The sequence below is a fragment of the Haliotis rufescens genome, unplaced genomic scaffold (assembly GCF_023055435.1).
Source record: "Haliotis rufescens isolate VD_foot unplaced genomic scaffold, xgHalRufe1.0.p SCAF_6, whole genome shotgun sequence".
NCBI classification, from domain to species: Eukaryota; Metazoa; Mollusca; class Gastropoda; order Lepetellida; family Haliotidae; genus Haliotis; species Haliotis rufescens.
The window spans coordinates 45,520,568-45,546,557 of record NW_025964334.1 but is presented as its reverse complement, the minus strand read 5'-3'; the positions used below and the strand labels follow the sequence as shown (position 1 = coordinate 45,546,557).

The 25,990-nt window shown below is 40.4% G+C and overlaps 1 protein-coding gene across 1 annotated transcript; it reads left to right on the top strand.

The window, feature by feature from the left end:
- Positions 1-7,569: 7,569 nt before the first annotated feature.
- On the top strand, positions 7,570-24,221 carry LOC124142943. Its single transcript, XM_046511709.2, has 3 exons — positions 7,570-7,648; positions 19,286-20,257; positions 21,358-24,221. Exons 2-3 carry the CDS (start codon positions 19,549-19,551, stop codon positions 21,906-21,908), a joined length of 1,260 nt encoding a protein of 419 aa, XP_046367665.2. The 5' UTR covers positions 7,570-7,648; positions 19,286-19,548; the 3' UTR covers positions 21,909-24,221.
- The last annotated feature ends 1,769 nt before the right edge of the window (positions 24,222-25,990 follow it).

Sequence of the window (25,990 nt, the reverse complement as noted above, 5' to 3'; positions counted from 1 at the left end):
CAACTATCCTTCAACCATACAGACTACATCAGGACAATACTACTGTGACAACTGTCGTTCTCCAACTATACAGACAACATCAGGACAATACTACTGTGACAACTATCCTCCTTCAACCATACAGACTACATCAGGACAATACTACTGTGACAACTATCCTTCAACCATACAGACTACTTCAGGACAATACTACTGTGACAACTATCCTTCTTCAACCATACAGACTACATCAGGACAATACTACTGTGATAACTATCCTTCAACCACACAGACTACATCAGGACAATACTACTGTGACAACTATCCTTCTTCAACCATACAGACTACATCAGGACAATACTACTGTGACAACTGTCCTTCAACCACACAGACTACTTCAGGACAATACTACTGTGACAACTGTCCTTCTTCAACCATACAGACTACATCAGGACAATACTACTGTGACAACTATCCTTCTTCAACCATACAGACTACATCAGGACAATACTACTGTGACAACTGTCGTTCTCCAACCATACAGACAACATCAGGAAAATACTACTGTGACAACTGTCGTTTCTACAAGCACGCAGACTACATCAGGACAATACTACTGTGACAACTATCCTTCTTCAACCATACAGACTACATCAGGACAATACTACTGTGACAACAGTCCTTCTTCAACCATGCAGACTACATCAGGACAATACTACTGTGACAACTGTCCTTCAACCACACAGACTACATCAGGACAATACTACTGTGACAACTATCCTTCTTCAACCACACAGACTACATCAGGACAATACTACAGTGACAACTGTCCTTCAACCATACAGACTACTTCAGGACAATACTACTGTGACAACTATCCTTCAACCATACAGACTACTTCAGGACAATACTACTGTGACAACTATCCTTCTTCAACCACACAGACTACATCAGGACAATACTACTGTGACAACTGTCCTTCAACCATACAGACTACATCAGGACAATACTACTGTGACAACTATCCTTCTTCAACCATATAGACTGCATCAGGACAATACTACTGTGACAACTATCCTTCTTCAACCATACAGACTACATCAGGACAATACTACTGTGACAACTATCCTTCTTCAACCATACAGAGTACATCAGGACAATACTACAGTGACAACTACTCTTCTTCAATCACACAGACAGCACCAGGACAATACCACTGTGACAACTATCCTTCTTCAACCACATAGACTGCATAAGGGCGATACTATTGTGACAACCACACAGACTGTATCAGGACGATACTACTGTGACAACCACACAGACTGTCACATACTGTGACAACTTCTTCTCGAAGAACACAGGCTGTAGGGCAATACTACTGAGACAACAATCTCATTGTATTAAATACCAATAATACATACCGATGTTATTACATACATAAGTTAATTCTTGTCCAACCACACACTATCGTGATTAAACAACCTCACTGCAAAACAAATCGTCTTCTCTTTGGTCTGTCGATATACTTGACTGACCGATGTCATGTCTGTAGGATTATCATCTTGTATTTTCGATCATATATCCCCGATAAAAATGAAGCATTGTGAAAACTCGCATCACCCAGGATTGATAAAGTATAAAGATGCCATTCCCCGCGCGTGCGTACAAATTGATAATCCTGATCTCCATTGTATTGTTCAGTTACTATCAACTGCCCCCTGAAACCAATGCTTCATAATTATATACACACAACAAACAACAACACGTATATGGACAACTGTATTACAAAATTAACTAAGTTTACAAATCCATACAGATTACTGCACAGCAACTGCATTGGCTGTACACAATAGGGCTGTAGTACAATATTGAATCAAAATATAAAATGTGAGACACAATGACAATAGTAATAATCACCTAGCCGCAACAGTGGTCAAACTTCCGAGAATAAGGGCGAAAAGTGATATTCACACGAAAGTTGGTATTGATGTAATATCAGATGAAATGTGAGATGACATGTAAGATTGCAGGCACACGCCCGCTCCACTTAGTATAGTCTTACTAGCTTCCAGCACGTTCCAACTAGTGCTTGACCAGTCCAGTGTAACTTGACCATCACAGATTAATCCACATGTTTCTATAACGCTTGACATCCATCCATGCTATTCAGGAAGTTAAGAGATAATTCGAGCATCCAAATATAATAACGTCCTAACTACTGCTTACATTAAAAAGTACTACATTCCTGACAACTAATCACTATCCAAATACAATGCAATGTGACTTTGGCAATATAAGCCTTGCTAGGCACCGCTATCTGCTGACACAGTTCTGCTTGCACCTATCTACTAGAGTTAAATGGCATAAAAAGCAAGCTACCAAGTCTTCATTCAGAACCTCTGCGTATTCGAATAGTCGCACCACGAGTTGTGAATAAAAAGCAGAGACCGTATAATAGACCTCTATATGGTCTCTGTAAAAACTTACATATTACTTTTTCGGTAGACGGCTCTCGCGCGACGCATGTTCAAGAACATAACTTAAACAAATCAATTCTTTGCATGCATGCATGTCTATTCGCATGGCCTCCCCTTTGGTTGATCAGAAAACAAAAGCAATGAACCAATGTCCTTATTAAATCAAGTAAGAACTGTAAGATTCAAAGGCAATAAACAATCGACTCTGCCATTTTCACATACACTGCGCGCTTTGTTTTGTGGCATGATGCATCCAAACAGCCAGTTTTAGAAGTGAAACACATGGCATAAACTCACACTACTGTGTTGGTAAGAACCAACAGTCTAGAAAGCGAAGCGGGTTAAAAAACATACAGAACTGAAAATATTTACTCTTCCTTAACGCTTGTCTTATTTTTGGATGACCCTCCCCGTGCCCTTGTTCATTTTTTTCATGACCCTTCCTGAAAAGACAAAATGCACTACATTCTCTAAACATTCTGTCTTGCAGCCGTTACAGCAAATGGGCACGCTCCAAACAGTTTATTTGAAGCTACATCAAGGTGCTTCCGCGCTTGCCAGTAGCTTTCGGCACTATTGTTGGCTTATGTTTACGTCGGGAATTTAATCAGTTCCTTCCAAATAATTCAATTCCTTTTACTGAAGTCCAGAACATGCGAATGTCCAGTTCTCATTATTATAATCATATCTGATACCTTTTTGCATATCTAGTTGACCAAACACGTGTTCGTCATACCTTGTCCTTGGCACTGATAAAACGATGTCATGGGTTGTACCCTCCACCTCCATGAGAGATCCATTGCTGAGAATTTATTGGCTGTATATAAACTTTCGTGCTGTTTTGCTATGCATCGCAAGATTCAGTACTCATGATATGTGCTGCATGGTGAGCCCTTCCTACCGCCAGTCCTATCTGGAATAGTCCCATCAGAACTACTCGTAGTGCGTCCCCACGTGTTAACAATCACCATGGTATGCATAATTGCTTCAATGTTCAATGCTGCAGAACGACTCTCTATTTTCTGTTTTGTCGTTTCGCAATGCTACAACACCAATAACATCAGCTCAAACATTTATGTCTTCTTTTATGAAACAGAAAAACCACTTTACAAAACTGCCACCATGTTATAGAAGACCGGAAAAAGGCCCGATATTCTTTGATGACACATGTCTTATTAAATATTTCAGCTTGCGCTTCGAAATCGATGGTATTTTAATCTAGAAAGTATAAAGTATAGATCGGGTATTGTCGCATCATTGTGTAGCTGGCATGAATGGAGGGCGATAAGGTACAATTAGGATTATTGGATACAGGCAGCATCTTGTCTATAAGGTCCCGAACAAACTGAAACTCCCCCGAGGATACCCACACAGCATCTTATTGTAATAACAGGGTAGAAGAACTTCGTTCTACAGCGGTGATGGTTACAGTGTGGGTGTTTGCTGAAGGGTGTTATAGAGGTGCTGAAGGCCTGCTATAGAGGTGCTGAAGGGCTCCTGTAGAGGTGTTATAGAGGTGCTGAAGGGCTCCTGTAGAGGTCTAATAGTGGTGCTGAAGGGCTCCTATAGAGGTGTTATAGAGGTGCTGAAGGCCTCCTGTAGAGGTGCTATAGAGGTGCTGAAGGGGTGCTGTAGAGGTGTTATAGAGGTGCTGAAGGGCTGATGTAGAGGTGCTATAGAGGTGCTGTAGGGGTGCTGTAGAGGTGTTATAGAGGTGCTGAAGGGCTCCTGTAGAGGTGTTATAGAGGTGCTGAAGGGCTGATGTAGAGGTGTTATAGAGGTGCTGAAGGGCTCCTGTAGAGGTGTTATAGCAGTGCTAAAGGGCTTCTGTAGAGTTGTTATAGAGGTGCTGTTGGGTGTTATATTGGTGCTGAAGGGCTGCTGTGGGGTGTTATAGAGGTGCTGTTGGGGTGCTATAAAGGTTTTATAGAGGTGCTGTAGAGCTGCTTTAGAGGTGCTGTGGGGGTGTTATAGAGGTGTTATAGGGGTGCTGTAGGGGTGCTATAGAGGTCATGTGGGGGTGTTATATGAGTGTTATAGGGGTGTTATAGAGGTGATGTAGGGGTGCTATAGAGGCGTTATAGAGGTGCTATAGAGTGCTATAGAGGTGCTGTGGGGTGTTATAGAGGTGCTGTTGGGTGCTATAAAGGTTTTATAGAGGTGCTGTAGAACTGCTTTAGAGGTGCTGTGGGGGTGTTATAGAGGTGTTATAGGGGTGCTGTAGGGGTGCTATAGAGGTCATGTGGGGGTGTTATATGAGTGTTATAGGGGTGTTATAGAGGTGATGTAGGGGTGCTATAGAGGCGTTAAAGAGGTGCTATAGGGTGCTATAGAGGTGCTGTGGGGGTGTTATAGAGGTGCTGTAGGGGTGTTATAGAGGTGTTATAGAGGTGATATAGAGGTGCTGTAGGGCTGCTATAGAGACGCTGTGGGGGTGTTATAGAGGTGCTGTAGGAGTGCTATAGAGGTGCTTTGGGGGTGTTATCTTATTGTAATAACAGGGTAGAAGAACTTCGTTCTACAGCGGTGATGGTGACAGTGTGGGTGTTTGCTGAAGGGTGTATAGAGGTGCTGAAGGGCTGTTGTAGAGGTGTTATAGAGGTGCTGAAGGCCTGCTGTAGAGGTGTTATAGAGGTGCTGAAGGGCTCCTGTAGAGGTGTTAAAGAGGTGCTGAAGGGCTCCTGTAGAGGTGTTATAGAGGTGCTGAAGGGCTCCTGTAGAGGTGTTATAGAGGTGCTGAAGGGCCCCTGTAGAGGTGCTATAGAGGTGCTGTAGGGGTGCTGTAGAGGTGTTATAGAGGTGCTGAAGGGCTCCTGTAGAGGTGTTATAGAGATGCTGAAGGGCTGATGTAGAGGTGCTATAGAGGTGCTGTAGGGGTGCTGTAGAGGTGTTATAGAGGTGTCATAGGGGTGCTGTAGGGGTGCTATAGAGGTCAGGTTGGGGTGTTATATGAGTTATAGGGTGTTATAGAGGTGCTGAAGGGCTCCTGTAGAAGTGCTATAGAGGTGCTGAAGGGGTGCTGTAGAGGTGTTATAGAGGTGCTGAAGGGCCGATGTAGAGGTGTTATGGAGGTGCTGAAGGGCTCCTGTAGAGGTGCTATAGAGGTGCTGTAGGGGTGCTGTAGAGGTGTTATAGAGGTGCTGAAGGGCCGATGTAGAGGTGTTATGGAGGTGCTGAAGGGCTCCTGTAGAAGTGCTATAGAGGTGCTAAAGGGGTGCTGTAGAGGTGTTATAGAGGTGCTGAAGGGCCGATGTAGAGGTGTTATGGAGGTGCTGAAGGGCTCCTGTAGAGGTGCTATAGAGTGCTGTAGGGGTGCTGTAGAGGTGTTATAGAGGTGCTGAAGGGCTCCTGTAGAGGTGTTATAGAGATGCTGAAGGGCTGATGTAGAGGTGCTATAGAGGTGCTGTAGGGGTGCTATAGAGGTGCTGTTGGGGTGTTATAGAGGTGTTATAGGGGTGCTGTAGGGGTGCTTTAGAGGTCATGTGGAGGTGTTATATGAGTGTTATAGGGGTGTTATAGGGGTGCTGTAGGGGTGCTATAGAGGTCAGGTTGGGGTGTTATATGAGTGTTATAGGGGTGTTATAAAGGTGATGTAGGGGTGCTATAGAGGCGTTATAGAGGTGCTATAGGGTGCTATAGAGGTGCTGTGGGGGTGTTATTAAGGTGTTATAGAGGTGCTGTAGGGATGCTATAGAGGTGTTATAGAGGTGCTGAAAGGCTCCTGTAGAGGTGTTATAGAGGTGCTGAAGGGCTCCTGTAGGGGTGTTATAGAGGTGCTGAAGGGCTCCTGTAGAGGTGCTATAGAGGTGCTGTAGGGGTGCTGTAGAGGTGTTATAGAGGTGCTGAAGGGCTCCTGTAGAGGTGTTATAGAGGTGCTGAAGGGCTCCTGTAGAGGTGTTATACAGGTGCTGAAGGGCTCCTGTAGAGGTGTTATAGAGGTGCTGTAGGGGTGCTGTAGAGGTGTAATAGAGGTGCTGAAGGGCTCCTGTAGAGGTGTTATAGAGATACTGAAGGGCTGATGTAGAGGTGCTATAGAGGTGCTGTAGGGGTGCTGTAGAGGTGTTATAGAGGTGTCATAGGGGTGCTGTAGGGGTGCTATAGAGGTCAGGTTGGGGTGTTATATGAGTGTTATAGGGTGTTATAGAGGTGATGTAGGGGTGCTATAGAGGCGTTATAGAGGTGCTATAGGGTGCTGTAGAGTTGCTGTGGGGGTGTTATAGAGGTGCTGTAGGGGTGCTATAGAGGTGTTATAAAGGCGTTATAGGGTGATATAGAGGTGCTGTATGGCTGCTATAGAGGTGCTGTTGGGGTGTTATAGAGGTGTTATAGGGGTGCTGTAGGGGTGCTTTAGAGGTCATGTGGAGGTGTTATATGAGTGTTATAGGGGTGTTATAGAGGTGATGTAGGGGTGCTATAGAGGCGTTATAGAGGTGCTATAGGGTGCTATAGAGGTGCTGTGGGGGTGTTATTAAGGTGTTATAGCGGTGCTGTAGGGATGCTATAGAGGTGTTATAGAGGTGCTATAGGGTGCTATAAAGGTGCTGTAGGGCTGCTATAGAGGTGCTGTGGGGGCGTTATAGAGGTGCTATAGGGTGCTATAGATGTGCTGTTGGGGTGTTATAAAGGTGTTATAGAGGTGCTGTAGGGGTGCTATAGAGGTGTTATAGAGGTGCTATAGAGGTGCTGTAGGGCTGCTTTAGAGGTGCTGTGGGGGTGTTATAGAGGTGCTGTAGGGGTGCTATAGAGGTGTTATAGAGGTGCTACAGGGTGCTATAGAGGTGCTGTAGGGCTGCTATAGAGGTGCTGTGGGGTTGTTATAGAGGTGCTGCAGGAGTGCTATTGGGGTGCTTTGGGGGTGTTATCTTACTGTAATAACCGGGTAGAAGAACTTCGTTTTACAGCGGTGATGGTGACAGTGTGGGTGTTTGCTGAAGGGTGTATAGAGGTGCTGAAGGGCTGCTGTAGAGGTGTCAAATTCAACAGCACACATAATGTAACTTTGTTATCGTGAGTATCATTAATACATAGCTTGAGTTTTCTATATATGGAATATTGATAATATAAAACTGAGACACTAAAGTACCTACATAAGCAGGTAGGTTATCGACCAGCAGGAAACCCATCTTGGAGCGTTATCTAGAGGCAGTAGGTGATAGGCCGTCGTGCTCGAGCGACGGGCGGGATACAGACGGGTAAGACTGTGTTTATATGTGTCTGCTAGAGGCAGGGGTAGAGGCAGTGTCGCCACAGGTAGAGGTTTGGTTTGCAGTAGAGAGTAGTTTTGGGGCGTAATAATACACCGGAGTAGTTCTCACTTGCAGGGAGTTAATTTTGACAGTAGTGGCATAGCGTGTGTGTTTGATATGTGACAGAGTCGTGTTATAGCGTGTGTGTTGGATGTTTGACAAAGAAGTGTTGTAACGTGTGTGTTTTATATGTGGGAGAGTCGTGTTATAGCGTGTATGTTGGATGCTTGACAAAGAAGTGTTGTAACGTGTGTGTTTTATATGTGACTGAGTAGTGTTATAGCGTGTGTGTTGGATGCTTGACAAAGAAGTGTTGTAACGTGTGTGTTTTATATGTGACAGAGTCGTGTTATAGCGTGTGTGTTGGATGCTTGACAAAGAAGTGTTGTAACGTGTGTGTTTTATATGTGACAGAGTCGTGTTATAGCGTGTGTGTTGGATGCTTGACAAAGAAGTGTTGTAACGTGTGTGTTTTATATGTGACAGAGTCGTGTTATAGCGTGTGTGTTGGATGCTTGACAAAGAAGTGTTGTAACGTGTGTGTTTTATATGTGACGGAGTAGTGTTATTATAATTTGTGTGTTTTATATGTGACAAAGTAGTGTTATAATGTGTGTGTTATATGTGACAAAGTAATGTTATAACGTGTGTTTGATACTTGATAAAGTAGTGTTATAATGTATGTTATATGTGACAAAGTAATGTTATAACGTGTGTTTGATACTTGACAAAGTAGTGTTATAACGTGTGTGTTTGATACTTGATAAGGTAGTGTTTAAACGTTTGTTTGATACCAGACAAAGTAGTATTATAACGTGTGTTATACTTGACAAAGTAGTGTTATAACGTGTGTTTTTGATATTTGACAAAGTAGTGTTAAAACGTATATGTTTGATACTTGACAAAGTAGTGTTATAACGTTTGTTTGATACCAGACAAAGCAGTGTTATAACGTGTGCTTTATACTTGATAAACAAGTGTTATAACGTGTGTTTGATACCAGACAAAGCAGTGTTATAACGTGTGTTTGATACTTGACAAAGTAGTGTTATAAAGTATGTGTTTGATATTTTACAAAGTAGTGTTACAACATGTGCCTTTGATATAAAACAAAGCAGGGTTATTAGTTAAAGGACAGCATTGTAATAACTTAGGGGTTTGATATATGACATAGAAGCGTTATAACATGTGGGTGTGATATATTACATAGAAGCGTTATAACATGTGGGTTTGATATATGACATAGAAGCATTATAACATGTGGGTGTGATATATTACATAGAAGCGTTATAACATGTGGGTTTGATATATGACATAGAAGCGTTATAACATGTGGGTGTGATATATTACATAGAAGCGTTATAACATGTGGGTTTGATATATGACATAGAAGCGTTATAACATGTGGGTTTGATATATGACATAGAAGCGTTATAACATGTGGGTTTGATATATTACATAGAAGCGTTATATCTTAGAGGTGGGGGAACAGACGTGCACGTGGTTGTTATCACTTGTGGATTTTTACATACCATGATAGGTTTATCACTTGTAGTGTTTGATGTAACATGATAGGGTTATCACTTGTAGTGTTTGATGTAACATGATAGGGTTATCACTTGTAGTGTTTGATGTAACATGATAGGGTTATCACTTGTAGTGTTTGATGTAACATGATAGGGTTAACACTTGTGTCTTTTTTTTACATAACATGATAGGGATATCACTTAGGTATTTTTACATAACATGGCAGCATTGTCACTTGTGGTTTTTACATATCATGATAGGGTTATCACTTGTGTTTTTTTACATAACGTGATAGACTTATCACTTGTGGTGTTTGATATAGCATGATAGGGTTATCACTTGTGGACGTTTACATAACATGATAGGGTTATCACTTATGTGTTTTTACATACAATGATAGGGTTATCACTTGTGGTGTTTGATATAGCATGATAGGGTTATCACTTGTGGACGTTTACATAACATGATAGGGTTATCACTTATGTGTTTTTACATACAATGATAGGGTTATCACTTGTGGTGTTTGATATAGCATGATAGGGTTATCACTTGTGGACGTTTACATAACATGATAGGGTTATCACTTATGTGTTTTTACATACAATGATAGGGTTATCACTTGTGGTGTTTGATATAGCATGATAGGGTTATCACTTGTGGTGTTTGATATAGCATCATAGGGTTATCACTTGTGGTGTTTGATATAGCATGATAGGGTTATCACTTGTGGATGTTTACATAACATGGTAGGGTTATCCCTTATGTGTTTTTACATACAATAATAGGGTTATCACTTGTGGTGTTTGATATAGCATGATAGGGTTATCACTTGTGGACGTTTACATAACATGATACGGTTATCACTTATGTGTTTTTACATACAATGATAGGGTTATCACTTGTGGTGTTTGATATAGCTTGATAGGGTTATCACTTGTGGTGTTTGATATAGCATGATAGGGTTATCACTTGTGGATGTTTACATAACATGGTAGGGTTATCACTTGTGGTGTTTGATATAGCATGATAGGGTTATCACTTGTGGACGTTTATATAACATGATAGGGTTATCACTTATGTGTTTTTACATACAATGATAGGGTTATCACTTGTGGTGTTTGATATAGCATGATAGGGTTATCACTTGAGGTGTTTGATATAGCATGATAGGGTTATCACTTGTGGACGTTTACATAACATGATAGGGTTATCACTTATGTGTTTTTACATACAATGATAGGGTTATCACTTGTGGTGTTTGATATAGCATGATAGGGTTATCACTTGTGGACGTTTACATAACATGATAGGGTTATCACTTATGTGTTTTTACATACAATGATAGGGTTATCACTTGTGGTGTTTGATATAGCATGATAGGGTTATCACTTGTGGTGTTTGATATAGCATCATAGGGTTATCACTTGTGGTGTTTGATATAGCATGATAGGGTTATCACTTGTGGATGTTTACATAACATGGTAGGGTTATCACTTATGTGTTTTTACATACAATGGAAGGGTTATCACTTGTGGTGTTTGATATAGCATGATAGGGTTATCACTTGTGGACGTTTACATAACATGATAGGGTTATCACTTATGTGTTTTTACATACAATGATAGGGTTATCACTTGTGGTGTTTGATATAGCATGATAGGGTTATCACTTGTGGTGTTTGATATAGCATGATAGGGTTATCACTTGTGGTGTTTGATATAGCATGATAGGGTTATCACTTGTGGTGTTTGATGTAGCATGATAGAGTTATCACTTGTGGTGTTTGATATAGCATGATAGGGTTATCACTTGTGGACGTTTACATAACATGATAGGGTTATCACTTATGTGTTTTTACATACAATGATAGGGTTATCACTTGTGGTGTTTGATATAGCATGATAGGGTTATCACTTGTGGATGTTTACATAACATGGTAGGGTTATCACTTATGTGTTTTCACATACAATGATAGGGTTATCACTTGTGGTGTTTGATATAGCATGATAGGGTTATCACTTGTGGAAGTTTACATAACATGATACGGTTATCACTTATGTGTTTTTACATACAATGATAGGGTTATCACTTGTGGTGTTTGATATAGCATGATAGGGTTATCACTTGTGGTGTTTGATATAGCATGATATGGTTATCACTTGTGGTGTTTGATATAGCATGATAGGGTTATCACTTGTGGATGTTTACATAACATGATAGGGTTATCACTTATGTGTTTTTACATACAATGATAGGGTTATCACTTGTGGTGTTTGATATAGCATGATAGGGTTATCACTTGTGGATGTTTACATAACATGGTAGGGTTATCACTTATGTGTTTTTACATACAATGATAGGGTTATCACTTGTGGTGTTTGATATAGCATGATAGGGTTATCACTTGTGGAAGTTTACATAACATGATACGGTTATCACTTATGTGTTTTTACATACAATGATAGGGTTATCACTTGTGGTGTTTGATATAGCATGATAGGGTTATCACCTGTGGTGTTTGATATAGCATGATAGGGTTATCACTTGTGGTGTTTGATATAGCATGATAGGGTTATCACTTGTGGATGTTTACATAACATTGTAGGGTTATCACTTATGGATGTTTACATAACATGATAGGGTTATCACTTATGTGTTTTTACATACAATAATAGGGTTATCACTTGTGGTGTTTGATATAGCATGATAGGGTTATCACTTGTGGACGTTTACATAACATGATAGGGTTATCACTTATGTGTTTTTACATACAATGATAGGGTTATCACTTGTGGTGTTTGATATAGCATGATAGGGTTATCACTTGTGGTGTTTGATATAGCATGATAGGGTTATCACTTGTGGTGTTTGATATAGCATGATAGGGTTATCACTTGTGGATGTTTACATAACATGGTAGGGTTATCACTTGTGGTGTTTGATATAGCATGATAGGGTTATCACTTGTGGACGTTTATGTAACATGATAGGGTTATCACTTATGTGTTTTTACATACAATGATAGGGTTATCACTTGTGGTGTTTGATATAGCATGATAGGGTTATCACTTGTGGTGTTTGATATAGCATGATATGGTTATCACTTGTGGTGTTTGATATAGCATGATAGGGTTATCACTTGTGGACGTTTACATAACATGATAGGGTTATCACTTATGTGTTTTTACATACAATGATAGGGTTATCACTTGTGGTGTTTGATATAGCATGATAGGGTTATCACTTGTGGATGTTTACATAACATGGTAGGGTTATCACTTATGTGTTTTCACATACAATGATAGGGTTATCACTTGTGGTGTTTGATATAGCATGATAGGGTTATCACTTGTGGAAGTTTACATAACATGATACGGTTATCACTTATGTGTTTTTACATACAATGATAGGGTTATCACTTGTGGTGTTTGATATAGCATGATAGGGTTATCACTTGTGGTGTTTGATATAGCATGATATGGTTATCACTTGTGGTGTTTGATATAGCATGATAGGGTTATCACTTGTGGATGTTTACATAACATGATAGGGTTATCACTTATGTGTTTTTACATACAATGATAGGGTTATCACTTGTGGTGTTTGATATAGCATGATAGGGTTATCACTTGTGGATGTTTACATAACATGGTAGGGTTATCACTTATGTGTTTTTACATACAATGATAGGGTTATCACTTGTGGTGTTTGATATAGCATGATAGGGTTATCACTTGTGGAAGTTTACATAACATGATACGGTTATCACTTATGTGTTTTTACATACAATGATAGGGTTATCACTTGTGGTGTTTGATATAGCATGATAGGGTTATCACCTGTGGTGTTTGATATAGCATGATAGGGTTATCACTTGTGGTGTTTGATATAGCATGATAGGGTTATCACTTGTGGATGTTTACATAACATTGTAGGGTTATCACTTATGGATGTTTACATAACATGATAGGGTTATCACTTATGTGTTTTTACATACAATAATAGGGTTATCACTTGTGGTGTTTGATATAGCATGATAGGGTTATCACTTGTGGACGTTTACATAACATGATAGGGTTATCACTTATGTGTTTTTACATACAATGATAGGGTTATCACTTGTGGTGTTTGATATAGCATGATAGGGTTATCACTTGTGGTGTTTGATATAGCATGATAGGGTTATCACTTGTGGTGTTTGATATAGCATGATAGGGTTATCACTTGTGGATGTTTACATAACATGGTAGGGTTATCACTTGTGGTGTTTGATATAGCATGATAGGGTTATCACTTGTGGACGTTTATGTAACATGATAGGGTTATCACTTATGTGTTTTTACATACAATGATAGGGTTATCACTTGTGGTGTTTGATATAGCATGATAGGGTTATCACTTGTGGTGTTTGATATAGCATGATATGGTTATCACTTGTGGTGTTTGATATAGCATGATAGGGTTATCACTTGTGGACGTTTACATAACATGATAGGGTTATCACTTATGTGTTTTTACATACAATGATAGGGTTATCACTTGTGGTGTTTGATATAGCATGATAGGGTTATCACTTGTGGACGTTTACATAACATGATAGGGTTATCACTTATGTGTTTTTACATACAATGATAGGGTTATCACTTGTGGTGTTTGATATAGCATGATAGGGTTATCACTTGTGGTGTTTGATATAGCATGATAGGGTTATCACTTGTGGTGTTTGATATAGCATGATAGGGTTATCACTTGTGGACGTTTACATAACATGATAGGGTTATCACTTATGTGTTTTTACATACAATGATAGGGTTATCACTTGTGGTGTTTGATATAGCATGATAGGGTTATCACTTGTGGTGTTTGATATAGCATGATAGGGTTATCACTTGTGGTGTTTGATATAGCATGATAGGGTTATCACTTGTGGTGTTTGATATAGCATCATAGGGTTATCACTTGTGGTGTTTGATATAGCATGATAGGGTTATCACTTGTGGATGTTTACATAACATGATAGGGTTATCACTTATGTGTTTTTACATACAATGATAGGGTTATCACTTGTGGTGTTTGATATAGCATGATAGGGTTATCACTTGTGGTGTTTGATATAGCATGATAGGGTTATCACTTGTGGTGTTTAATATAGGATGATAGGGTTATCACTTGTTGATGTTTACATAACATGGTAGGGTTATCACTTATGTGTTTTTACATACAATGATAGGGTTATCACTTGTGGTGTTTGATATAGCATGATAGGGTTATCACTTGTGGACGTTTACATAACATGATAGGGTTATCACTTATGTGTTTTTACATACAATGATAGGGTTATCACTTGTGGTGTTTGATATAGCATGATAGGGTTATCACTTGTGGTGTTTGATATAGCATGATAGGGTTATCACTTGTGGATGTTTACATAACATGATAGGGTTATCACTTATGTGTTTTTACATACAATGATAGGGTTATCACTTGTGGTGTTTGATATAGCATGATAGGGTTATCACTTGTGGTGTTTGATATAGCATGATAGGGTTATCACTTGTGGTGTTTGATATAGCATGATAGGGTTATCACTTGTGGATGTTTACATAACATGGTAGAGTTATCACTTATGTGTTTTTACATACAATGATAGGGTTATCACTTGTGGTGTTTGATATAGCATGATAGGGTTATCACTTGTGGATGTTTACATAACATGGTAGGGTTATCACTTATGTGTTTTTACATACAATGATAGGGTTATCACTTGTGGTGTTTGATATAGCATGATAGGGTTATCACTTGTGGTGTTTGATATAGCATGATAGGGTTATCACTTGTGGATGTTTACATGACATGGTAGGGTTATCACTTATGTGTTTTTACATACAATGATAGGGTTATCACTTGTGGTGTTTGATATAGCATGATAGGGTTATCACATGTGGACGTTTACATAACATGTTAGGGTTATCACTTATGTGTTTTTACATACAATGATAGGGTTATCACTTGTGGTGTTTGATATAGCATGATAGGATTATCACTTGTGGACGTTTACATAACATGATAGGGTTATCACTTATGTGTTTTTACATACAATGATAGGGTTATCACTTGTGGTGTTTGATATAGCATGATAGGGTTATCACTTGTGGTGTTTGATATAGCATGATAGGGTTATCACTTGTGGATGTTTACATAACATGATAGGGTTATCACTTATGTGTTTTTACATACAATGATAGGGTTATCACTTGTGGTGTTTGATATAGCATGATAGGGTTATCACTTGTGGACGTTTACATAACATGATAGGGTTATCACTTATGTGTTTTTACATACAATGATAGGGTTATCACTTGTGGTGTTTGATATAGCATGATAGGGTTATCACTTGTGGTGTTTGATATAGCATAATAGGGTTATCACTTGTGGATGTTTACATAACATGGTAGGGTTATCACTTATGTGTTTTTACATACAATGATAGGGTTATCACTTGTGGTGTTTGATATAGCATGATAGGGTTATCACTTGTGGTGTTTGATATAGCATGATAGGGTTATCACTTGTGGTGTTTGATATAGCATGATAGGGTTATCACTTGTGGTGTTTGATATAGCATGATAGAGTTATCACTTGTGGTGTTTGATATAGCATGATAGAGTTATCACTTGTGGTGTTTGATATAGCATGATAGGGTTATCACTTGTGGATGTTTACATAACATGATAGGGTTATCACTTGTGGTGTTTGAAATAGCATGATAGGGTTATCACTTGTGGTCTTTTACATCATTAAAATTGTTGCACTTATATAGCTATGTGCACTACAGGTATATATGGACAGGTGACACTCCGTGTATATGTGTACAAGTGTTCCCCTGGTGACACTACAGGTATATATTACAGGTGACACTACAGGTATATATGTACAGGTGTTCCCCTGGTGACACTCCATGTATATGTGTACAGGTGTTCCCCTGGTGACACTCCATGTATATGTGTACAGATGTTCCCCTGGTGACACTCCATGTATATGTGTACAGGTGTTCCCCTGGTGACACTCCATGTATATGTGTACAGGTGTTCCCCTGGTGACACTACAGGTATATATGTACAGGTGTTCCCCTGGTGACACTACAGGTATATATGTACAGGTGTTCCCCTGGTGACACTACAGGTATATATGCCTGTTTATAAAGCTAGCCCACTGAGATACCATGATGCAGTTTAACTCACATTTCATTCATTGTAGATTGGCAGCTTTTGATCACATAAGGTTACGTAGCCTATGGTTAGATGTAGTGATGTAGGCAATGGTCACATGTAGGGATGTACCCCATGGTCACATGTAGGGATGTAGTCTATGGTCACATGTAGGGATGTAGTCTATGGTAGGGATGTAGTCTATGGTCACATGTAGGGATGTAGTCTATGGTCACATGTAGGGATGTATCCCATGGTCACATGTAGGGATGTATCCCATGGTCACATGTAGGGATGTAGTCTATGGTCACATGTAGGGATGTATACAGTCTATGGTCACATGTAGGGGATGTAGTCTATGGTCACATGTAGGGATGTAGTCTATGGTAGGGATGTAGTCTATGGTCACATGTAGGGATGTAGTCTATGGTCACATGTAGGGATGTATCCCATGGTCACATGTAGGGATGTATCCCATGGTCACATGTAGGGATGTAGTCTATGGTCACATGTAGGGATGTATACAGTCTATGGTCACATGTAGGGGATGTAGTCTATGGTCACATGTAGGGATGTAGTCTATGGTAGGGATGTAGTCTATGGTCACATGTAGGGATGTAGTCTATGGTCACATGTAGGGATGTATCCCATGGTCACATGTAGGGATGTATCCCATGGTCACATGTAGGGATGTATCCCATGGTCACATGTAGGGATGTAGTCTATGGTCACATGTAGGGATGTATACAGTCTATGGTCACATGTAGGGGATGTAGTCTATGGTCACATGTAGGGATGTAGTCTATGGTAGGGATGTAGTCTATGGTCACATGTAGGGATGTAGTCTATGGTCACATGTAGGGATGTAGTCTATGGTCACATGTAGGGATGTATCCCATGGTCACATGTAGGGATGTAGTCTATGGTCACATGTAGGGATGTATCCCATGGTCACATGAAGGGATGTATCCCATGGTCACGTGTAGGGATGTATCCCATGGTCACATGTAGGGATGTAGTCTATGGTCACATGTAGGGATGTAGTCTTTGGTCACATGTAGGGATGTAGTCTATTTTCACATGTAGGGATGTAGTCTATGGTCACATGTAGGGATAGAGTCTATGGTCACATGTAGGGATGTAGTCTATGGTCACATGTAGGGATGTAGTCTATGGTCACAAGTAGGAATGTATCCCATGGTCACATGTAGGGATGTATCCCATGGTCACATGTAGGGATGTAGTCTATGGTCACATGTAGGGATGTATACAGTCTATGGTCACATGTAGGGGATGTAGTCTATGGTCACATGTAGGGATGTAGTCTATGGTAGGGATGTAGTCTATGGTCACATGTAGGGATGTAGTCTATGGTCACATGTAGGGATGTAGTCTATGGTAGGGATGTAGTCTATGGTCACATGTAGGGATGTATCCCATGGTCACATGTAGGGATGTATCCCATGGTCACATGTAGGGATGTATACAGAGTATGGTCACATGTAGGGGATGTAGTCTATGGTCACATGTAGGGATGTAGTCTATGGTAGGGATGTAGGGATGTAGTCTATGGTCACATGTAGGGATGTAGTCTATGGTCACATGTAGGGATGTATCCTATGGTCACATGTAGGGATGTATCCCATGGTCACATGTAGGGATGTATCCCATGGTCACATGTAGGGATGTAGTCTATGGTCACATGTAGGGATGTAGTCTATGGTCACATGTAGGGATGTAGTCTATGGTCACATTTAGGGATGTAGTCTATGGTCACATGTAGGGATGTATCCCATGGTCACATGTAGGGATGTATCCCATGGTCACATATAGTGATGTAGGCTATGGTCACATGTAGGGATGTAGTCTATGGTCACATATAGTGATGTAGGCTATGGTCACATGTAGGGGATGTAGTCTATGGTCACATGTAGGGATGTAGTCTATGGTAGGGATGTAGGGATGTAGTCTATGGTCACATGTAGGGATGTAGTCTATGGTCACATGTAGGGATGTATCCTATGGTCACATGTAGGGATGTATCCCATGGTCACATGTAGGGATGTATCCCATGGTCACATGTAGGGATGTAGTCTATGGTCACATGTAGGGATGTAGTCTATGGTCACATGTAGGGATGTAGTCTATGGTCACATGTAGGGATGTATCCCATGGTCACATATAGTGATGTAGGCTATGGTCACATGTAGGGATGTAGTCTATGGTCACATGTTGGTCATCTAGGTTATGCCTGTATTTATTTTGTGAAGAAATAGAATTTCTATTCTTATCATTGAACAACACTGACTGTGTGAGGGCGCATTCATACACACAGTACCTTCATCTGTCCATCAATACATCGTGTCTCTGGACGTCATCGTGTACACATGCCAGGAAATTACTATAACCGAGACTATGACAGTGGAACAACACGACCGATATAGACGTGCCTCTGCCCCGGAGAGCTTTATTGATCCCAGTCAAGGAAATGTAGCATGGCAACCAAGTCGGAAAATATTGTCACAAACAATTTTCTGGGGTCTTTCAAAGTATAGTCTAGGGTGAGATAGGGCGAAAATCAAACATGCAATTACTTTGTACAGACATACCAAGTTGGTAGGGCAAACATGTAGCGTTGCCTCTGTACATCCTACTGTGGTCGAAGGCTGAGAATGTTCAACATCAACAGATCCCAAAATACTGGTCGGCTTCAGTGTTTGCTCTTCTGGCGTTGTAAATGCTGTTTTCCGATATATAAAGAGATACATATTATAAAATGAATACTACGTGAGAAATGTTATTGCTTTACTGTTATTAAGTTAGTTTCATATCTGTATTGTCTCTTCAGGTTGGAAGCATCAGACAGGTTCTATGAAGGTAGCTCTTGGACAGCGGCAGTTCCCTGCGGTGCTGGGGAGGTTGGCATGAAGGAATTAAGAATGTTACCACGCTGACGTATACCAGAGCCACAGAGAAACTAGGCGACAAGTACAGTGATCATACAATTTTGAAAGTTTGAAACAAAAACATCCTAACTTTGCTGCCAGATGTGATGACACTGATCACGATTCAGTCCTATATTCCAGGAGAGTGATTGTGATAGCCTTTCTAATGAATCGTGATACGATCTTACAAGCTTACAGCAACATGTCAAGATGGATGGCGTCTCTTTCTGTAAGCAAGCTATACGCAGTGTGTCTTATTGTGTCAACGGGTCTGACACTCACAACCCTTATACGACTTGAGCTGACGTGGGTGACCACATCTGGGCGAAGGGCCCGCCCTCGCAGTCTTGCTCTGTGTCCAAATGTTTTGTCGGGGATGTCGAGAGGACGCTGGGTTCCCCGAAATGTTTCACTGATGGAGAGACAAAAATTGGACGCGTTTGTGTCTACTGTGCGAAAACAATACAAACTTCCTGTAACGATGCAGCGAGAGGACGGACGATGTGGCGTAGTCTCCTATTCTTCTGGCATCCGTGACCACAGCGTTCTCCGTTATTTCCGAGCGATGTGTGATCCTAGTGGTCGCAACCCGTGCTGCAGGGGTACGATGTGTCAAGAAGGGTCTCGGGAGGAATGTCGGTGCCCTGAGTGCTACGACCTACGCCAGGATGTCCATGCTGAGTTGGCCAGTTGGGAGACAGATGACCCCCGATGTGGTCTTCGCGTGTTTAGGGGTGAGGAGGCTTGTCGTCTGCTGGCGGGGTCCACGCTGCTGGTGGCGGGGGATTCACTGATGCGGCAACTGTATGTGGCGCTGCTCCTCATTCTCGCCGGAAATGTCCAGGACGGTGCTTTAGGAAACGACATACCTGACGGTAACTAGTCCAATACCTTTATACCCCCGGGTTAGAATAGGTATTCAGCAACGCATGCTGGTCGTAACAGGCGACAACCCTTGTCCTTAGAGGAGGCCAACGGGATCGGGTGGTCATACTCGCTGACGTGGTTGATGCATGTCATATTTATCCCTATTGCTTGGATCGATGCTCATGATATGAAGCACTGAATTGTCTGGTCCATACTCGATTATTTACAGACCGCCCGCCATCATATAGCTGGAATATTGCTGAGTGTGGCGTTAAACAACAAACAAACAGACCTTTATACCCACTGTCTTCAGCAATGTCACTTGAACCCGTTGCCGGACGGGGCCACGGGTAATCCAATGATCTAAAGCATCGCAAATCGCAATGCCGTCGTTCCCGGATCCGCTGATCAGGGGATTCGAATAATAATTCCGACCCGCTTATGATCTGTCGTGGGTTTAACTGAGAAATTAAGAAGTTGCGACCAGTGAGTAGCCGAGCATGGGGTCAGCGTCATTACACCGCCGGCTACCGCCGCTCACGTGCAGTTCGGGATAAAGGGGTCGAGTCCAGAACAGTTTACTGTTTTGTTCACATTTAGCAACTACTCAACCCATTCCGTAATTGTGTCAATGTTGGTGCGGAATAACTGCTATATTCTGTTGTAAGACAATATCACATGTTACCAAAATAACATTTGTGACATGTAATTCCTATGCTAATCCATGTAACTATCCCTGACCAGCAACTGAGCATGTTTGATATTGGGTAGCATTCATCACAACCTCCGGCACCTGAAGTCATGGCATCAATCCTATTGATACCCATGACGGTGGCGAATGTTTGGTTCCTGGTAGCTTACAGATAGTGTTTTAAACAATAATTAATTAATATTATTGCTATGGTGCAATATGATTCACAACTGTTTTTGCATACAGCTTTTTTATAATGACATGTTTTAAACTACGCCTTGTTCTCGTCGCTGTATTGCTGAAACAATGCTGATGCGGTGTTGAATTCTACTTCATTCACCGATATCACATTTCACACATTATCATCAGTATTAATACTTTGCCACTCTACCGTACTGAGACATATTTCCTTTTCAGACATGCGCACTAGATGTTCCGGTATGAACCAGTTCACGGATAAGGAGTGTCGGCGCTATATCGTCACCGACACGGCAGTATGCAACGGCAGTGTCAAAATTGGATTTCGAGTGCGCACTAGGGCTGTGTATGTGCAGACGTTTTTATCAGACATAAGGACCTTGACGAGTATCGGACGCTCCATTGTTCTCGTCGGGTTCGGTCAGCACGATACCCTCAGCGTTCCGTTTGTCAAGTCACAGTTTTTACTTCCGGTGCTCAAATATATGAAGTCAGCCATGTTGAAATGGCCTCGCATTATTTGGGCCTCGGTTCACGCTTTTGGCGTCCTTGCCTTTGCCCCAGAGCGCAATGCGACGTTGGTGAGGGACTACAACAGACAGATCAGCGAGTTGCTGACGACGTGGGGTGTCCCTGTCATGGATACATTCAACATGACACTCGGTACCGTCAGCGTGGACGGGGTGCACTATGGACAAGGAGTCAACATGGCCAAAGCACAACTATTTTTCAATTATCTTTTCGAGGAGAAATTAAAATTCGAGTGGTAATTCGACATTATTTGTGGCAAACAATGGTGACATTAAGTGTTTTAATTGTTTCTGTACCGAAAGTGAAGCAAGCCACTTGTGTGACAGTTGTTTGCTCTTGGTTGTACAGGAAGTTGAGCGGACGTGGGTGTAATGTGCTCCAGGGTGCCCATGTCGGACAATGGCACCACTGTAATCACGCATGGACTTCAATACCTTATCAGAACAACTGACCGTTAATGTAACGTCATGCAGAGAATTGTATTGTTATCATTGTTCTATAGCATTACCACTGACGACAAAACAGTTTTTGTTAATGAATGAAAGTCCAGAATATAGTTCACAAAAGAAGTAGCACTACAGGTACACTATATGATTCAGATAGAACATGTCTCTCTTAGTGTACCGTCAAAAACGACTATCGTAAGTCCTATACTTTAACATAGTCCTACGATGCTTGTAGCGCTACGACGATCGTAACTCTTATACTTTAACATAGTCTTATGATGCTTGTAGCGCTACGATCGTAGGTGCTATACTTTAACACAGACTTATGATGCTTGTAGCGCTAGGATCGTAGCTCCTATACTTTAACATAACACAGACTTATAATGCTTGTAGCGTTACGGTCGTAACTCTTATATTTTAACATAGTCTCATGATGCTTGTAGCGCTGCGATCGTAACTCCTATACTTTAACATAGTCTGATGATGCTTGTAACGCTACGATCGTAACTCCCATAGTTTAACACAGACATATGATGCTTGTAACGCTACGATCGTAACTTCTATGCTTTAAGATAGTCTGATGATGCTTGTAACGCTACAATTGTAAGTCCTGTACTTTAACACAGACTTATGATGCTTGTAACGCTACAATCGTAAGTCATGTACTTTAACACAGACTTATGATGCTTGTAACTCTACGATCGTAACTCCTATACTTTAACACAGACAGATAGATGTTCATTATTTCCTCCATTTCATTAAGAGTACAAGGTATACAGTGAAAAGACAACATCTATAGTATAAGTGTACACACACACATATGTATATTACATATATGTCAGAAGAAGTTCATAAACATATGTATCATAGTGATTATTGGTGTTATTAGATGGACAATTAGCGTGTGCTATTTAAAATGTATACTTGCTTACAGTATATACATTGTTTAATATAAACAGCTTCGGATGACTTCATCCCACTTTTTAACTGCACCACCAATATTTATCATGCTCTCTGCCCATACATTGTAGTCGAATTCATCTTCAAGTTGTTTGCCAAGCAGAAAAGTCAGAAAGGTGTCATCGTCTGTCCAGATTCTCACAAATATTTTAACATCAAGCAAATCAGTGATTTTATCAAAGATGATATTTCTTTCTTCTAAATTCTTTTGACATGACATGAAAACGTGTTTCACTATATCATTCGCAACTGTTCCACAAATACATTCCTTTGATTCTATTGGCATTGAATCTAAGCGAACTAGTCTAGCTGAGGAAGTAAAATATTCTGGTCTATCGTGAGCAAGTTTCACTAACCTATGCTCTAGTCCAGATCGTATTGTTAGATATCTAGATAGAGATAATCTGCTCAGAAGCGCATTGTTTAGTAATTGTTTTTCGTGTAGGTGAATCTTTTCTTTCACCAGTTCTGACCATAACCGTTTCTTGATGAAATGTGAACACATTATATAATCATTAACCTCGTCAGACAATATTTGGAGACAAGACAGAAATAGCGTCCACCAAAGTACAGGCCAGAATCATGGTTTACATTTATCAACTTTCTCAGTTTTTCACATACTAACCTCGATCTTTCTACAGAAGTTTTAACAGTACTTATGTACACTCCCGTACAAACAACTGCCTTTTGAACATGTAATTTTATCTTTCCAATGTAAAGATGTTCAGGAGACACTGTTTTTTTACTACATCAAAAAGTTAGGAGAGCACTTTTGAACACATTGTATTCTAACTGCCACTTGTTAGCATAATTTTCTGCAACGCTTAGGAGCATTTGAAGACCTTTTGACTTGCAGCTGATCAAGGTCGTGTCGTCTGCTAACTGTATTCCTGGGCATCGTCCCCATGGGAGACATAGTCCACAACCGGAACTGCTTAGTTGATGAAGTAAATTGTTGGTATAAAGAGTTAAGAGCCATGCTGATATGACACGACCCTGACCTACACCATGTTTAACAGGGAAGACATCAGATTTGAAGCCAGCAAAGCTAACACATGGGTACATAGAATTGTAACATAGACGTAGAATTCTCCATAATTTACCATTGATACTAAATTTATGTAATTTATAAAGGAGACCGTCAAGCCAAACACTATCGAAGGCTTTCTCGTTATCGATAAAGGCACAATAAACTGTTGAATTTCTTTCGTTAAAGTATGAAACACTTTTTAGAAGAGTGAAAGCCGCCGTTCCAGCACCAGCATTTTTCCTAAATCCAAACTGTAGGGGGTGAGGAAAGGCTACATCGTCGCTTGTCCATTTTTTCGATTCTGTTGAGAAGCATTCTTTCGAAAAGCTTACTTAAGACTGAAGTGAGTGTTATGCCTCTGTAGTTAGATTGATCACTTTTACTTTTTCCTCGTCCCTTGTGTACTGGTAAGATTTCGCCAATATGATACACTTTAGGTACATATTCATGTTTAATAATAGCATTGAATAATACCATAATATGCTTTAATAAAGATCTTCCCGCATACTTAATATGTTCATTTGTGAGCTCCACAGATCCTGGAGATTTGTTGTTTTTTAGTCCTTTAACTGTACTTAATACCTCTGTAATGGTGAATGGTCTCTTCAATGGCTAGTTAGCAATGACATCGTTATCAGCATCAGAGGTTTTGTTGTTTTCAATATTTGTGACTGAGCATATTACTTCATCAGCAAAAGAACAGTCAAAATTACTTCCCATGGTTGGGATTGACAAGTCTCTAAAGTATTTACCAAAGACTCAACAAATGCCTTCTGCGTTTCTACTTTGATTACATTTATAAAGACTACTTGGCCCTTAGTTTTGGTATATCGTTTTGCAGTTTTAAAATATTCATGTACATCTCTTTCAGCTGCCTCATAGAGTTCTTTCAGTGTGCTATCTATGAGCTATTGTTTAGATCTACGATGCTGTCTTCTGAAACTACGCTTTGCTTGTTTATATTTAACAAAGATATCATCGTTCGTAGCATGTGATCTGCCATTCTCTTGCCAATGTCGTCTTTTGCTGCGCATTTCATCATGTAATAACTTCAGATTGTCATTTTTCCAAAAGGAGGTAGGGTTTAAACTTTGTTGATGGGATACTTGCTGCAGTAGATGCATGGAGGGCTTCTGTAATGTACTTATTATACGTTTCAATATATTCATTATGGGATGGGAATTGGGACAAATTGCATATGTCTTTAAGAAAGTAATTTTCAGTTTCATAACGATACAGCATGAGATCAGTATCACACGCTTTCTTCCAATTGAGCTTATATCCACCATATGTTTTTAGGACAGTCATTTGTTATTCACAGAAGGATAGGCAGATGGTCTGTGACAGCATATGGTATATTAGTATCAATGGTATAACCAATTAGGTTATTCAGATAATCAACACTCACAAACATATAGTCTATCATTGTTCTCACATCTTTACATTTGTTTGAGAACGTATACCAATGGTACAACTGAATATAGGGTTCGTTCATTTAGTACCCTTTGAAGACAACGAGATCTTATTCTTTGGACAGCAGATTGTCGTATATCTGCATTAAAATCTCCAGTAAGAATAGTAAGACCCTGTTGTGAGTATATGTCATACAATTCCATCACATTGTCCAGCTGTTCGAAGTATACACTGTCTAAGATGTTAGTGGAAGGTAATCTAGTTCCTATCACTTATAATGTGTTACTACCTATTTGTAGACTTACTCCGACAACATTTTGGCTTTGTGATGTATTGATAACGGATACCCTACACCAATCGCCTTTACGTATGAAGGTTGCTATACCACCTGACCCACGCTGAGAAGTACTGGTACAGCTGCATTTATAGTAAACATCAAAATCATCATGTATAGTTTTCATTAGGGAGGCAT